Source organism: Colius striatus, chromosome 1, assembly GCF_028858725.1.
Source record: "Colius striatus isolate bColStr4 chromosome 1, bColStr4.1.hap1, whole genome shotgun sequence".
NCBI classification, from domain to species: Eukaryota; Metazoa; Chordata; class Aves; order Coliiformes; family Coliidae; genus Colius; species Colius striatus.
The window spans coordinates 170649859-170667241 of record NC_084759.1 but is presented as its reverse complement, the minus strand read 5'-3'; the positions used below and the strand labels follow the sequence as shown (position 1 = coordinate 170667241).

Sequence of the window (17383 nt, the reverse complement as noted above, 5' to 3'; positions counted from 1 at the left end):
TCTCTCTTATCAGGTGAATATCTTGAAAAAATAATTCCTTTGGTTGTAAAGTTTTGTAATGTAGATGATGATGAACTACGAGAGTATTGCATTCAAGCCTTTGAATCCTTTGTTAGGAGGTAAGCTAGTCTCAGGTACCTATTTCAGGCTTTCTTAAGTTCTAATAGTGTGCCATTTGGTTGTAAGCTGTCAAGAGACAGTCTCCTTGGTACAAAATGTTTTTGCAAGCTTTTAGCTGAAACTTCCTGTAACTCTTAACTTGTAACTTAACAGTTAGGCAGTGTTGTGTGTCTATGCTTTATAAACTTTCTACTGTGCTGTCACTGCGTATTGCAAACAGAAGGGAGGGAGTATTCTAATAATAATTGTTGCCTAATAGTGGTGACAAAAGTTAATATCCAAAGGTCCTCTGCAACCGTCCAGTTGCATAGAAACACACCCTTTCTGAACTTGTGTCATTCAGGTGGATGCATTGATTGTACTTGGTTTGGCTAGTGTCTCCCAAGTACAGTGTATGGCATGAAATCTTTTAAAAATATTTTAATTCTTCAAAGTAATGTGACATTGTTTGTATTTTTGTATTGCGCAGGTGTCCTAAAGAAGTTTACCCTCATGTATCTACTATTATAAACATTTGTCTTAAGTATCTTACCTATGATCCTAATTATAATTATGATGATGAAGATGAAGATGAAAATGCTATGGATGCTGATGGTGGTGATGATGATGATCAAGGTATATTCTCTTTCGGTTTGGAGGGAGAGGGAGAGTTTGTGAACCTGAATTCATTCGAGAAAATTGATATGGATGGTATTGCTACTAAGTGCCAGCATTTGAATGACTGGTGTACTTTGGTATTCAATTTTGATACGGTTTTTAAACATACCTTATGACCTTCTTGGAATAAAAATATAGGACATGTTGCTGGAGATAATTATTTCAAGGGTGAACATAAAGTACAAGACAAAAGATGGAAAAAGGCAGAAGCATGTAGGAGGATCTAACTGAAGTGAGAAGAATATCAGATAATGAATTGAAAATACATATTGAGCACAGGAAAGACTAGTCACTACTTGCCACTATAATACATTGTTACCTAGTGCATAAAGCAGAACAGATTGTAAGCTCCAAAATGCTCAGTATTTGTCTGTAGAATAAAAAATGTTTTAGATCGGAAGGCATAAAGTATTGTTAATATGGGAGAAATACCTTGACATGTGTAAACTTTATGGAAACTTGGACACACAGGCAATCTGAACCAGAACATAACATTCTCATTACTTTCAGATTGAACAAACTGCAGAATTGTTACTTCATTGCGTAAAAGTCCATTTGTATTGCTTGTTGTGTAATTTCTTTTGTTGTCATATTTGGAGACAGAGTATGGTTTGACTTATCCGAGAAAGAAACAAACAGAATAATTTGTTGAGTCTTGATCAGCTAGTAATTGTTGTTGCATTGTCACTTATGTCATGAATAAAGAGGAATATGCTTTAAATCAGTAGTCAGGCTGTGAATATGATGGGAACTGCCTTGTCCCGTTTGCAGTTCAGATTAGTACGTGTGGAAGACTAGTGGGGAAAAAAATGGCAGAAACAATAATCGACTTTATGATTTAGGCAGTTTAGAAGGCTTTTTTGTGTATGATTTTTAACATGCTTCTGAACCGATTTCCTTGGTGTGCCTTGTGCAAAGAACCTAAGTGTGTTCTTGTTAATTGTTTAAAATAAAACTTGATTCTTTGATTGTCTAGACTTGAACATAATGCATCATTTATTTTTTCAAGGGAGCGATGATGAATATAGTGATGATGATGACATGAGCTGGAAAGTGAGGCGTGCAGCTGCTAAATGTCTTGATGCTGTGGTTAGCACACGACATGAAATGCTTCCAGAATTCTACAAAACTGTATCTCCTGCTTTAATAGCCAGATTCAAAGAACGTGAAGAGAATGTTAAAGCAGATGTTTTTCATGCATATCTTTCTCTTTTAAAACAAACTCGACCTGTGCAAAGCTGGCTTTGTGATCCTGATGCAATGGAACAAGGAGAGACACCTTTGACAATGCTTCAGAGTCAGGTTATTTGGCAGAACTTTTTTTATCTTTGAGAAGACACTGAAATTTTGCCCCAGTTCTTGAGGATAGTTCTTGAAATGTACCATATTATACTTTCTTCATACATAGATTACAGTTTATTACTGTAATGCTAACATAGAGAGGAAGCCAGGTACACTGGCCTGGAAAAGTGCAGCAGTCTTGGAAAATGAAATTACCAGTTAACACAAATATGCTTCTCTGATTTCAGTTGTTTACCTTCACCTGTAGAAGCTGCATATCCTATGTAGTTTAGCTAAACTACCAAAGCAAAGTAGTTACTTTATGCATTCTGTAATGCAGGTGTAAGCTCTGATGATCAAGATAAAACCTAATTTGCTTCGTTATTTGCAGAATAAAAAAGGATAGTGCTGAAAAAATTGTTCTAAGTAAGTTTTTTGGGTCACTTCTCAATTGTTGCTCTGTACCGTTTAATGCAAATCTAATTCTGCTTTGTTTGATCTTGCCTTTTAAAGTTAAATTATCTTTGGTAGTATTTTTTTTAATCATTTTCCAGTGTTTTATAGAACTTCTCTAGTTTTGTAGAGAAATCAGAAATAGAGGGGTGGGATATACACCTTGCTTTATATCCCTCCAGTCATCAAAGATGAAAGAAATGTCAGCTATTGAATTAATTAACAGTTGTGTGATGATTACAGGTCCCCAACATAGTTAAAGCCTTGCACAAACAGATGAAGGAGAAGAGTGTGAAAACTCGCCAGTGTTGCTTTAACATGCTGACTGAGCTAGTAAATGTTTTACCTGGAGCCCTAACGCAACACATTCCTGTACTTGTACCAGGTATGAGAAATGTATTATGAACCTAAAGATTTATTAGTAAATTGAAGCTGAAGTTTTGAAATCTTTAAGTCTTGACTGTGCTTTTTGCAAAAACTTTGAAGTGTTGCTTCTATTTAAAGAAATTGGCAAAATAATCAGCTAGTGTGTGGATCTATATAAATATTTTAGTGACATATTTCCATTAAACTTGAAAACAAGGGTTGGCTCTAAGATTGAGATGATTTTTTTGTCTATATCAGAATAAATTAATTCTTAAATGCAAGATAAAACTGCCTTCTTTGTCATCTCAACAGAGCAAAATATTGTTCAGCTTTTGAGACCTGAAATGTTGAATTTTGAAGTAAAAAGGAAAAGTACGTTTGGAAAAGTTCAAGGTTCAGAATCTCTTTATAATTAAGAAAATGCATCACAAACTGTCAAATGGCCTGTGTCCTCTGTGTAGACGAAGCTTGGAAAAGAATTGATTAAATAAAATGGTGAAAGGGGCTTCCTGGGAGCAGGAAAGCATAAGTTCAGTATAGCTGCTTTCCTTCAGAAATCATGAAGTGTTCTAACAGAATACAAATACTGAACATAACCCCCCCCCCCCCCCCCATTTTTTTATTTTCTTCCAGGAATAATTTTTTCACTGAATGACAAATCAAGTTCTTCTAATCTGAAGATAGATGCTTTGTCCTGTTTGTATGTGATCCTCTGCAATCATTCTCCCCAAGTCTTTCATCCTCATGTTCAAGCATTGGTACCTCCCGTAGTAGCTTGTGTTGGAGATCCATTTTACAAGATAACATCGGAGGCGCTTTTGGTTACCCAACAACTTGTGAAGGTCATTCGTCCTTTAGACCAGCCTTCTTCCTTTGATGCTACTCCTTATATCAAAGATTTGTTTACATGTACAATCAAGAGATTAAAGGCTGCTGACATTGATCAGGAGGTGAAAGAAAGGGCAATATCTTGCATGGGTCAAATCATTTGTAGCCTTGGTGACAGCCTAGGCACAGACCTGCCTAGTACACTGCAGATCTTCCTAGAGAGACTGAAGAATGAGATCACTCGATTAACTACAGTGAAGGCCATGACATTGATTGCTGGTTCTCCTTTGAAGATAGATTTGAGACCAATCCTTGGAGAAGGAGTTCCTATTCTTGCTTCCTTTTTGAGAAAGAACCAGCGAGCTCTGAAACTGGGCACACTTTCCGCTCTAGATATTTTAATTAAGAATTACAGTGACAGCTTGACAGCTGCCATGATTGATGCTGTCCTGGATGAGCTTCCACCTCTAATTAGTGAAAGTGATATGCATGTATCACAGATGGCCATCAGTTTTCTAACCACGCTGGCTAAAGTTTATCCTTCTTCCCTGTCAAAGATCAGTGGGTCCATTCTCAATGAACTTATTGGGCTGGTGAGATCACCTCTACTTCAGGGTGGAGCACTTAGTGCCATGCTAGAGTTTTTCCAAGCTTTGGTTGTGACTGGTACAAATAACTTAGGCTATATGGATTTACTGCGCATGTTAACGGGTCCAGTGTACTCGCAGAGCACAGCACTTACTCACAAGCAGTCTTACTATTCCATTGCCAAATGTGTTGCTGCCCTTACTCGAGCCTGCCCTAAGGAAGGGCCGGCTGTTGTAGGTCAGTTCATTCAAGATGTCAAGAACTCAAGGTCCACGGATTCCATTAGGCTTTTGGCTTTGCTTTCTCTTGGGGAAGTCGGGCATCACATTGACTTAAGTGGACAAATTGAGCTGAAGTCTGTAATATTAGAAGCATTCTCTTCTCCTAGTGAAGAAGTCAAGTCAGCGGCATCTTATGCGTTAGGCAGCATTAGTGTTGGCAATCTTCCTGAGTATCTGCCGTTTGTCTTACAAGAAATAACCAGTCAACCTAAGAGGCAATACCTTCTCCTTCATTCCTTGAAAGAAATTATTAGCTCTGCCTCAGTGGTTGGTCTCAAACCATATGTTGAGAACATCTGGGCCTTACTCCTGAAACACTGCGAATGTGCAGAAGAGGGTACAAGGAATGTTGTTGCTGAATGCTTGGGCAAGCTTACGTTAATAGACCCAGAAACTCTGCTTCCACGACTGAAGGGATACTTGGCATCAGGTGAGTAGCAGAAACTCTTGTAAGTGCTGTAGCAAAAGCCCTGTCTATTAATAAATTGAGCTAATTTGCAAATTATTTGCTTAAATTTTGTGATCCTCTTGAAATTTTACTCCCCTTGTCCCCTCAACAATGTGAAGCTTAGGTGGTGCGATTTTTGTTAGAAATTCAGTCTTGCATGACATGAATTAGTTTTATGTTCTGCTTTCAGACTGTTGTACTTTGATTAATGATCTGACGCTTAACAAAGAGCTACAAACTGAAGGGGGAATGAGCATGGGCAACAAAGGACTAATTGACTAATCAATTGCAACATGTTGACCTTTTGGTGTAAATTACAGTATTCCTGTATTTCATATAGAATTATTACGTTTTTAAGGATTAGGAAGGACAGGTGTGCATTTTTCATGGATCAGTTTCATATCAAGAACTATATTCACATTTTCTTCATGTCCTTCTGCTTTAAAGATGAGTTATTTGTAGGCCTATGTGATTATAAGTAATAAGCCTATAAGAACAGATTTTTGTGACTTTTCTGTGGCAGGTAACATTAAATCCCTATTACAAATTTTATGGTATTTTTCCCTGTTTAAAATGCTTTTTCCTTAGATTTGCCCAAGTTATGTATTGCATTGCTGGTAGTAAATGTTACTTCTTGTTTAGTGTTCTTAAAAGAGTATTTAAATTTGAAAAAGAATGCAATTGAGCGTGATGTAAGTTGTGTAGTTGTGCTGTTTTAATGGTACTTATGCACACTTTTTCACATTAGGGTCCTCATATGCTCGAAGTTCAGTGGTTACTGCTGTTAAGTTCACCATTTCTGATCATCCACAACCTATAGACCCACTCCTGAAGAACTGCATAGGTAGGTTCTTTACTGTTACTGACAGCTTTTTTCAGGGAATAGAACTGCATTTTAAAATTTGTATTTTTTTGTGTTTTCAGAAGAAGATATTTTGTAGGATTTAGCTTCTAATGGTAACTGTTGGAACAGATTTGTTTCAATAATATCCATTTACTTTAATTAATCCTAATTTGTTTGAACTCTGAGCAGTAGAAGTTCTTTAACGGAAAATTCTGTGTGTTGAAGCTGTGGTGGGCAATGGAAGATGCTAGGACTTTTATCAAGATGGGACCCAAAAGCTTATTTCCTTTCCCATGTGCTTACCAAATTATATCAGTTTGATGTAGTTAAGGTGCTCTCTTTACCCACAAGGGTGGTCTGGGAATTATTTGACATTTAGTCACTTACAATATGTATGCACATGGGAATTTTGAGTATTACCAGGTGGTGAATTGTAAACTTAAGTCCTTGTGATTCTATAATGCTTGTGGTCTGAAGGCATTTGGAAATTTGTGTATTTTTACAGGGATAAGGAAATCAGAGCTTTCAGTGTAACACCAGTAAAGACCTTTTCAAAGCTATGGCTCTTTAGTCTTTTCTCATTTGTAGAGAGAATCTATAATCTAAGTATTATAGATTTCTTTAATATGTGATGGTAAATGTTTTATAGTGGATTAATTACAGATTTAAAGATCTGTAAAAAAAATGTGTCTACTGGTAACCATAATGGGGAAAAATGACAGTGGAGTCTGTTCCATGCGTTGCTTTCATCACTAAGCTTATTTTTAAAAAATAATATATTCATGAATTGGTTTTGATTGTGGATTTTTTCTCACTGCTGTCACTCCTACTGAAGGTACTTTCCTTCTTTGTTTTTTTGAAATATTATTGATTATTTAGACACTATTGGTATCTAGTACTTAAAAAAATCTCCATTATCATTAATTTCATTACTCAGTTTCTTTTGTGTGTGTAGAAGTCACTTTGATATTCTTTGTAAGTTCTACCCTTGAAAAGTTTCACTCCTCATGGCAGTTGCTAGTAAAACTTCACAAACATTGAGAAAAAGTATGATGTATTTCTGGAGGCATGTATTTTAACAACACTGTGTTACAGAACTATAGAAATTCTGATTTGAAAATGCCTGAGATGGAGTAGGATGAGAGAGATGTTGATATATTTATACAGAGTAGGCTTATTTTGTGGAAACTTAGGAATTGTCAATATATGGAAATTTAGGAGTTAAAAATCAATGTGTTGATAGTTTTCTTTAAAGGTATTTTCTAATTCTTGAACTGCAGTTTTGAGGTGGGTGTTCTAATGCATATTCTGAGGGACTTTTAATGGAGAAAAGAAGTTAAATATAATTTTCGTTAATTTATATGCCATATACCTTGAGAAAAAAGTTGAAATATCATTACACAATGGCCACTAATTTTGATGGGTTTTCTATGTCCATTTCATTGTACAAAAAATACTTTATATAAATTATTTTAATACTTTTCCTATAATTAATATTAATTTGTGTAATTGTGCTAAAATAGCAGGTGTCTCTGACATGAAAATAGTCTCTGCACTAAATACATGCTCTTTAAAGGTTAAAACTAAGCAAAGATATTTTTAAAGTAACAAATTATCAAGTTCCTTGTAGGTTGATTTGTTTCTGTACACGATTGCAGGTGATTTTCTGAAAACCTTGGAGGACCCGGATCTCAATGTCAGGAGAGTAGCCCTAGTGACATTTAACTCAGCTGCACACAATAAACCATCCTTAATAAGGGACCTCTTAGATACTGTGCTTCCTCATCTTTATAATGAAACAAAAGTCAGAAAGGAACTAATCAGAGAGGTATGTTAACTAAGAAAACCAGTGCTAGATGTATTCTATGATGTATCTTAAGAAGGTTGTTTTTCTTTCTGAATATATTACTTCACTTTGTTTTTTATTTGCTGACAGGTGGAAATGGGACCATTTAAGCATACAGTTGATGATGGGTTGGACATAAGGAAAGCAGCTTTTGAGTGCATGTATACACTTTTGGATAGCTGTTTGGATAGACTAGATATATTTGAATTCTTAAATCATGTTGAAGATGGCCTGAAGGATCACTATGATATTAAGGTTAGCTCTCATTTTTTTTTTCCTGTGTAAGCAGGGACTTAGCAAAAAGTACTTAAACAAATGAAGAGACTGAAGTCATAAAAATATTGCTTGATATCTTTAGGTACTTCGTTATACTTTCTGTTTTCATTAAAGTGTTACTGTTAAAAGGATTACACAGCATTGCAGGAAATACATCTTTCTATATGTGCTGAGCATAACTAATTGTTGAATTGTTATTCTCTCAACCCAGATGCTAACCTTTTTAATGCTGGTGAGACTGTCTACTCTTTGTCCAAGTGCAGTGCTGCAGAGATTGGATAGGCTTGTTGAACCTTTGCGTGCTACGTGTACAACTAAGGTATTTACATTGAAACTTAATTATCTTACATAAAGGAGCCTGTGTATCAGAAGTATTTCTGTGCTGCTGCAGCATTTCTTGAGTTACATTTGATGCAGTAGATAAAATAAACACGTTGGCCTTTATCCATGTGTGAACATTCTTTAAGTTACACGTAGAGGGCCATCTTCTTTAAAAAGAAAAAAAAAAATCCTCTTGTTTCTTTGCCATTCTTTTGTCCCTTAAGAATTTAGCTGCCACTTGAGCAACTTCCAAGTCTCACTTTATCATAAGTTGTGAAACTGGCATATTGAGCTTTTCTAACTTCTAATGAGTATATTGTCCAAGGTAAGCATTTGGATGCTGAAGGTTATAGGCAATGTAAAGTAGTTCTTTTGTTTTGTTTTGTAGTTTGCGTTTCCCCCCCTCTTCCTTCCTGTGTATCACAAGATTCTTGGGTTCACAGTCTCCTTCCATTACTGCTCTTATCTTGATCCAGCTGCATACTTTGACAGTCGTTTAATGCCTGATTTACTTTGCTTTTCCATTAATATAGTCTGTTACATGGCACATCAAGAAATTTGGTTGCTTTTAATGATAATTTATGTTTCTATAACTGAAACATCTTTGAGAGTTTAACAGAAGGTTAAGCAGTTACTCTAATAAAGATAAACTTTTAAAAAGGTCTGTTCTCTGGAAGTTAGAAGTACTGTGATGATATCAGTTTAATGCCACTTACTGACCTTTGCTAGCTAGAAGTTGGCTGCTGCAGTTGTTTTGATTTGATAATTGACTTGATAGCTTAGAACTTCTTCCTGCTTACCTTTTAGTAGTCAAGTTTCAGTCTACTTGTAAACTGCTGGTAAAATGTCTACTAAAAATAGATATTTTTGGGATATTTTTATTTGACTGCTTGGGTATATTTAGGAACTTGGGCCATTTTGAAAGCTATATGGAAGGAATAGGTCTTTATGATTATTTGTTATTTTTTTTAAGGAGATTGTAGAGGGGAGGGTTAAGTAAAACTTTCAAACATACTTTCATTTCTTCCCTAGGTAAAGGCTAATTCAGTGAAACAGGAGTTTGAAAAGCAAGATGAACTGAAACGATCTGCTATGAGGGCAGTTGCAGCGCTTCTAACCATTCCAGAAGCAGAGAAGAGTCCATTAATGAGTGAATTTCAGTCACAGATAAGCTCTAACCCTGAGCTGGCAGCCATCTTTGAAAGTATCCAAAAAGATTCATCATCCTCTAACTTGGAATCAATGGACACTAGTTAGATGTTTGTCCAAAATGGGGACCATTATGTTGAACCATATGATGCACTGAATTGACAGGTTATGAGTAAAACAGAAAAAGTATCTAATCTACACATTGTTCCACTTTATTTACGTTTATGGAGACAGTTGGCTTTTCCCATTGTTGCTTTTCCAGCATTTATTCCAGAAATGTATTTCCATAACCCAGAGTTTGTTTTATAACCCACTCTTGTTTTAGTGGATTTGGCCACATTTGGGAATTAAAAAGTTGACGCATGATGTATGGAAGTAGGTTCCAACATCCATTTGCCCTGTAATGTTTAGGATTAAAATGTCAAAATTTTGTGACCATGATTATTTTTTTCTTTTGTTCTCTCTCCTTTTAAACAAGAATTGATGGAAATGGGAATCAAGCATCCTGGAGCACCAAGTTTTTGTATAACTTTTTGGGACTTTTGTTTGTTTGTTTTAGTTTCATTAATTGATTTGACTGGCAGATGAATTCTGTGTAAGGTTTATTATATTAAAGTGAGGGTTTAGGCACACAGTTTAAAAAAGCAGACCTAAATGTCATTTTTAAAGGTGTGGGGATTACAAAACAAATATCCCAGTTGTGCACACTCATTTTGCATGAGCAAGTTTACAAATATATATTGTCTGTAAAACAGCATGTGCAGTCTATTCGTGATACAAGTTAAAATAAGTTCTACCGTATCAGTGCAGTTTTCAGGTATTTTGACATACAGAGCATTCATACAGGAAGGGATGAATGAAGGTTGGTTGTTGTCTTAACCTGTCATTTTAAAACACCAGTAGTATGACCCTGCAGGTATTGAACAGTAAAGATTAGAGTTCCTGCAGTTTTCATGATTTTTCATTCCCAAAGGCTGAATCCTCTGGAATTGAGGTGAACAAATCAGGAGATGGGAGGGAGATAGAGTGAGGTGGAGATAAAAGGAACAGAGAACAATAGCTGGTCAGTGGCTCTTGAACTCTGGAATCACCATTTGCTTTTGTTACGAAAGTATAAAAGGAAGTTTCTTCAGTGGCTTCTACCTCCTGTCCTTCATCCAACAGCTTTTGTTAAGGCACTAATATGCAGTGTTACCTACACCAGTATTGCCAGACCATAATTTTGTGCCTGTCAGAACGTTTCGCTGGCATGTGGAGCCACCAATAGATTGCAGCGCTGCAAGTGCCATATGGTATTCTGGTAAGACAGGACACAGGGAATGGTCCTAAAAGACTGGAGAGAGAGATAAAAAGGAAACAAAAAATCGGCTGTGAGAATATTGAAGTAATCTAGAAGTGGTCTAGAAGGTAATAGCTGGCAGTCCTGCAGTGAACTGGATTTGGGAATTTTAACAGCAAAAGATGAGGAACCACAGCTTCAAACGGAAACTTGTCATTACTTGGTCAATGCAAGTGCTTAGTTGTCTTTTTTTTTTAGTGAGATCTAAATTTAATTTTTCTTTAGTTAACTGGTATTTTTTAGCTGGTTTGGTATTTTGGAAACGTGTTCCATGGATATGTGACATAAGCTGCTACACGACTAAACACACATTTTTATGAACTCAGAGTTTCCTGTGAGCACTGGGATTCGGGAGCAAATTCTTCACCTTAGACACTTGCAGCTTGGGAGAAGCAGGGGAGATATTGGTACATTTTACTTTTTAATAAAAGGATCTGAATGAAGAAAACTAGTGAACTCTTTGAGTAGTAACAATTTTAATGCTGTAGAAGTTTTTGAATTTGTAGCTTTCTCTGTCTCCAAAATCTTCATACTTATGTAACAATTGTCTTCTAGAAGTAGAAATAAATGAGATTAAATGTACCAACATATCTAAATGTCATGAAGAAGAATGGATAACTCTAGAGAGAAACCATATGGTAGAAGAAGCACTGTGAATTAGGTGCGTTTTATCTTGCTGTATAACTCATCTACTTCAATTACAGCAATATACAGGCCTCCTAATTAAGATTGTGTTCTGCTAATTAGTTGTCAAACTAATCTTAAAACTTTTGTGTTAAGTTTTCAGAGTACATTAAAGCATTTTATAGACCTAAAGCTAGATGTGAGAATGGTATGATAAACATGAAATGTGAGGCTAAAATATGTAAATGGAGTAGGTGAAAATGATAAGTAAACAGAATACTTGTATTTGTAGTTGAGAGATTTGTGTGTGTTTGGCTGTTATGTGCTACATAATGTGGGGGATGCAAATTAACCTTTGCTTTGTTTTACAATGCATTGCTGTGGAGCAAGCTTAGGAATAGTGTCCAGATATGGGCAATGAGGCTGGTGAAGGATCTGGAGCACCAGTCTTATGAGGTGCAGCTGAGGGAACTGAGAATGTTTAGTCTGGAGGAGGCTGAAGAGAGACGTGATAACTCTACAATTACCTGAAAGGGGGTTGTAGTGAAATGGGAATTGGTCTCTTCTCCCAACTAACGAGTGTTGGGACAAGAGGAAATGGCCTCAAGTTGCACCAAGGGATATTTATATTGGATATTAGGAAAAACTTCTTCATTGAAAGGTTATCAAGCATTGGAACAGGCTGCCCAAGGAGGTAGCTGAGTCACCTGGAGATATTTAAAAATGTGTAGATGATGTGCTGAGGGATGTAGGTTAGTGGTGGATGTGGCAGTGCTGAATCAGCAGTTGAACTCAATGATCTTAAAAGTCTTTTCCAACCTAAACAATTCTATGATTTTGTGACAGAAGAGAAGGTTGAGCTGTGTCACATAGTGAATGCTTTCTTAGAGTAGTTTTCACTTGGACCACTAATGGAGCAGGTTGGAATGTAAGAATTAAGTCTTTACTATAAATTAGAGAAATTTTAAGAGTATGGTTCCAAGTGGCAGTTGATAATTTCTGCAATGCAGGAAGACAGACTCATAAAGGTTGTAACTGCACTGTAATTATTGAAATTATCTTTTAGTTTTATAGACTCTTAACTAGGTTAAGTGTTTGTGTTTCACTGACTTTCACTGGATTTCTTGATTGAAAGCCAATTGGCTTGTTTGGATTTTTTTCCCTGGTTTTCATTCATCTTAAGTTGAAGTATTTGGGTAAATCTGATGTATTTATGCTCTTAGTGCAGTTAGGTTCAGATAATTCAGGAATACCTGTAACTGTTCTTTAAATGCTAAATATTTGAAACTAAAATATGGACATGCTCCTTGTGAAACAAAACTAGAATTCTGAAAGGCTGCTTTTATAGATTTTTTGGATGCATAGAACTTTCTCTAGCATTTTTCATCATTTTTCATCATTTTTCATGAACAGAAATGATTGGCCAGTTCTTACATTGTAGATGCCTGCCTTTAAATATTTTTGTATCTCCAAAGTACTAATGCTCTGCTTTTCCATGAAAATGTTTGCCATCCTTGCAAAGGAGGTATTTTCTAAAATTATAAATGGAAAGCTGCCAATACCTTAAGAATTTTGCACATCAATCATGTAAATTATTTTTTAATATACTCTTCCTTCAAAATGTAACATCAAACATAGCAGTTGACAAGAGAGCTGAACTACTTCCAGATTGTATTTTTGAGGCAAAGCCATAGATATGTGCAACTAAACAGCATTGCTTCTCTCAAAAGAAGGATTATTGTAACACTTCATCAACTCAAATTAGAAATATTAATTAAAAGTGCATATCTACTGCTATTGTGTTTGACTTAACAGATACACTCAGTAATGATGCTAGGGAACAAGTTCACTCTGCTCTGCTGGACTGGTTAGTAGTAGTGATTTAGCAACTGTTCTGTTTACTGGTACTTCCCCTTCCTCACCTCCCCCTGAGATGACTTTAAAGCAAACTACTGTGTGGCCTTGAAAGTGTGTGTATGGGGAGGTTGTTTTGCTAATCCTCATTTTGGACAACTGTTTTTGCCAAATACCAAATGGTTAAGCCTGCAGCCTCTGGGATTTGTTTCCCTATTGCTTGAAACTTCAGATAAAAAGTCCCTTTTTTGTTGTTAATTCTGGAGAAATGAAAAATACTAGTCAGTTTACTACTTTCTTTTTGTCCTTGTTTCCTCCTTGCTATGAGAGGGGAAGATCTGCTTGCTACATTGTTGAACACAAATAGGCAGGTGTGACAGCAGGCATTGCCCTCTACTCTAGAAGAGCTCTTCAGTATAGGTTTATAGCTCTGACACTAAAACTGACCTTTTTCATCAGTGCTCATTTATATTTTCATTGTATCTGAGTTAGGGGAAGGAGAAGGCAATTGGAGTTCTTGAGAATATTGGAGTAAATTAATCTTCCATGACCAGTGTTGTTGGAACAGAGAAGTTTTCTGCAAGAGATGCTTTGGTGAGGATCAGGCAATTTTGTCTTGGTAGAGAGTTAGACTTATTTAAATTTGTTTCCACCCCATGAGGCTTTAATGTTTCCACATGATCTTTGATGAGGAGAAAACTGCCTTTAGAAAGGTCATCCATCCCCCAAAACAAATAAAAGGGTTTCTGTTGACTTGAGTCTGTATGTTGTGGTTTAGAACATAACCCTGAACCAGAGGAGGACTGTGTTTCTGAGAAACACACAGACATTGTCTGGAAGTAACACTGAAAATGAGAAAATGAAATCTTAAAGTGAGAATATTTTTCATTTAAAGTAATTCCCCTTTCTTTTGTGTTCTGCCTTTGATCAGATTTTTGGAGAATGGGAAATACAGAAGGAATACAAGTAATTAGCAGGCTGTGGATTTCTGTGGTCCTGTGTCATGGTTTAAGCCCAGCAGCAGCTAAGCACCATGCTGCTGCTCACTCACCCCCCTGGGACAGGGAGGAGAATTGGAAAGGAAAAAATGTAAAACTTTGTGGGTTGAGACAAGAACAGTTTCATCATTGAAATGAAATAAAGTACAGTAACAGTAATAATTAAAAGGAATTTAACTGAAGGGTGAGGGGAACAAAACCCAAGATACACAAATGATGCACAATGCAGTAGATGCTGGAGCAGCCACCTGCCCCTCCCTGCCAGCTCCCCCCAGTCCATGTACTGGGCAGAATGCTCTATGGTATGGAATAGCCCTGGGGCTAGTTGGGGTCAGCTGTACTGGCCATGCTCCCTCCCAACTTCTTGCATACCTCCTTGCTTACAGAGCATGGGAGACTGAAAAATCCTTGACTGAGAAACACTGCCTAGCAACAACTAAAACATGAGTGTGTTATCAACATTATTCTCATACTAATTCAAAACACATTACCAGCTACTAGAGAAAAAAATTGTGTCCCAGATGAAACCAGCACATCCTAGAATTTAAGGGCTAATTTCTATTCCCTGCTGCTTAAAAAAAACCCAAAACAACAAGGCAGCCAGAGGTATTTGGAAAAAAAAGTACATTGTACTCGAAGTTAAGAGGTTTTCATTATATTTTCATTATTTTTTCTTTCGTGGATTTCTTGTACTTGCCAATTATGAGACAGTTCAATATGACTGCTGTGGACTTCAGGAAATAAGCTGTGTCACTTGGTTTAGTGAAGTAAAGATACTTCTGTCGTAGAAAAAGTTTTCAATTCTCTCCCAATGTTCTCTTCTCAATACATTAAAGAAAAAAAAAAGCATAGTTCACATATGGCAAATGTAGTTTCCATTCCAGCCTTTCTTTTCTTCAGTTGAACAAATATTGGACTCTTATCATCTGATTACTGTTACTTTGGATGGCACCCTTCCCGGGGATTCCTGATGTAATTTCAAGCCCTCTAGAAGGCTCCCTTTCCCCTTTCCCCTTTCCCCTTTCCCCTTTCCCCTTTCCCCTTTCCCCTTTCCCCTTTCCCCTTTCCCCTTTCCCCTTTCCCCTTTCCCCTTTCCCCTTTCCCCTTTCCCCTTTCCCCTTTCCCCTTTCCCCTTTCCCCTTTCCCCTTTCCCCTTTCCCCTTTCCCCTTTCCCCTTTCCCCTTTCCCCTTTCCCCTTTCCCCTTTCCCCTTTCCCCTTTCCCCTTTCCCCTTTCCCCTTCTTCCAAGATTGTTAGTTAGAAGGCTCAGATTTATCTCCTCTATCTGTGGACATGGAGTGCTGGCTTAACAATTGGGTTTGATCTTGAAGGTCTTTTCCAATCTAACCAATCCTGTGTTTGTTATTTCCATTGCACATGAAGACAATTCTTTCATGAATTGCATGTACTGTTCATTTTGCAGGATTTCTGATAGATATACTGCACTTGAATTCAACTGAACGCTGTTTTTGAGGAAATTCACGGTTCAGCCACTCCCCTCTGCAGTGAAAATGCAGTATCCCTAACATTCTCTGGAATTTTGAATCTTTTTAAAAACATAAATGCACATTTCCTTATTTAAAAACTTGCCCAAGCACAAGTTAAAGCATTTTGTTCCATGCACAGCACAACTAATGAGTAATTTTTTTCTCTTGCCCCTCCAATTTCATAATGCCTGCAATGTATCAAATGATCTGCAGCTCTAGACCAACTTGCCTGTATGAAGGTGTTTTGTGTTGTAGCAGCCAACTTCTGCCTACTGATGGAATGTGTGGAAGGAGCTACTTTGATTCTTTTCCCACTGCAGCTACTGATCTTCACACAGGTGGGAAACTTTCAAATGTCAGCCATGTTCAACAGAAGGGTAAATACTGTCCAGTGCTCTTAAAAAAATAAATTGGATTTCACATAATCTAATTCCTCCTCAAAGTCAAACAACTTTGACATGTTTTCTTTTTCCACATTCAGAGATGATAAAATGAGTCTTTATTAGGAGAGAGAAATTTCAAGTGACTGAATGAAATGGAGCCTTGATTTTCCTAACTGTAGGTTGAAAACGTGTGTCTCTGGTTTGAGTCGTGGCTTATTGACAAAAATCACTTTGTCATCAAAATTAGAAGTGTGGAACTGAAGCTCCAGATGGATGAGATGGCTCATTTTTAGTACCTTTGCAAGGGGCAGCCAAAGTGAAACGCTAAACTCTGTGCTGCTTTCTCACATGGTGATAATTTTGGCATATAAAGTGGGTAGAATTCAGCTCTAATAAAATGGTAGAGTGTTTGTATCTTCAGGTAGCTGATACGAAAGATTAAAAATTTGTTTGACATCGAAGACTATATACTGTTCTCTCTTGATTTTTGGACAGTATGTATATAGACACAGTGACCTTAGTTGCAGGTTATTTTTTAACAAGTTGACAATTGTGTTTTTTTCAGTTCTCCTTACTCCCAACGTTTTAAAATAAGGAAACCCCCAAAATTCTGTAACTTTGTTGTGATGTCATTTTATTTATGTAGAACCATCTTTTTTCTTTTCTTTTTTAAAATCTTCCTTGGGAAAAAAAGTCTGAAGTGTAAGTTCTGTTAAGCGGCTTTCAGTCTTGTGTATTCAGTCATTTTATGTAGAATTTTGTAAGAAAATGGAACAGAGGTTACTTACCCGTGGAGAAAATGGTGTTTTCTCAATGGTTTGGATAAATGTATTCAGGTTGAAACAGTTGGATATCATCAAGGCCAAAGAATCTTCTGAAATTGTAAACATTTCTAATTGGCCGGGGATGATTTATTTCAGGTCTGTTTGGTGGCTGAACCTGACTGCTTCAGGAAGCTTAGAGCTAAGAAGAGGGTAAGGGCAGGCAATCACATACAAAAGTGAATCTCATTATATGTTGAGCAAAATGACTGATATTTGTTAGCCTGTTTTTTTCCTTAATACTGATGTCATTGGGCATTTTGCTCCTAGGCTTTTCATAGCTTAGCTGTCCACAAAATATTCTACACGTTGTCGAAGTTCTCTTTGGTTTTATTTTCCTGTGTGACCTGATCTAGGTGAACCTGTTTTATCGGGGCTGGTCTAGATGATCTCTAGTGGTCTCTTCCAACCCTTACCATT

The 17383-nt window shown here is 36.8% G+C and overlaps 1 protein-coding gene across 1 annotated transcript in view; it reads left to right on the top strand.

The window, feature by feature from the left end:
* CAND1 (cullin associated and neddylation dissociated 1) overlaps positions 1-9899 on the top strand; it is a 28736-nt gene extending 18837 nt beyond the window's left edge. The window contains exons 6-15 of the mRNA XM_062016616.1: positions 14-119; positions 590-735; positions 1787-2079; positions 2755-2896; positions 3511-5004; positions 5771-5866; positions 7525-7694; positions 7803-7967; positions 8200-8307; positions 9342-9899. Coding sequence (XP_061872600.1) covers positions 14-119; positions 590-735; positions 1787-2079; positions 2755-2896; positions 3511-5004; positions 5771-5866; positions 7525-7694; positions 7803-7967; positions 8200-8307; positions 9342-9566 — 2945 coding nt within the window. The 3' untranslated portion in view covers positions 9567-9899. The remainder of the gene's footprint in view (positions 1-13; positions 120-589; positions 736-1786; positions 2080-2754; positions 2897-3510; positions 5005-5770; positions 5867-7524; positions 7695-7802; positions 7968-8199; positions 8308-9341) is intronic.
* Positions 9900-17383: the final 7484 nt, after the last annotated feature.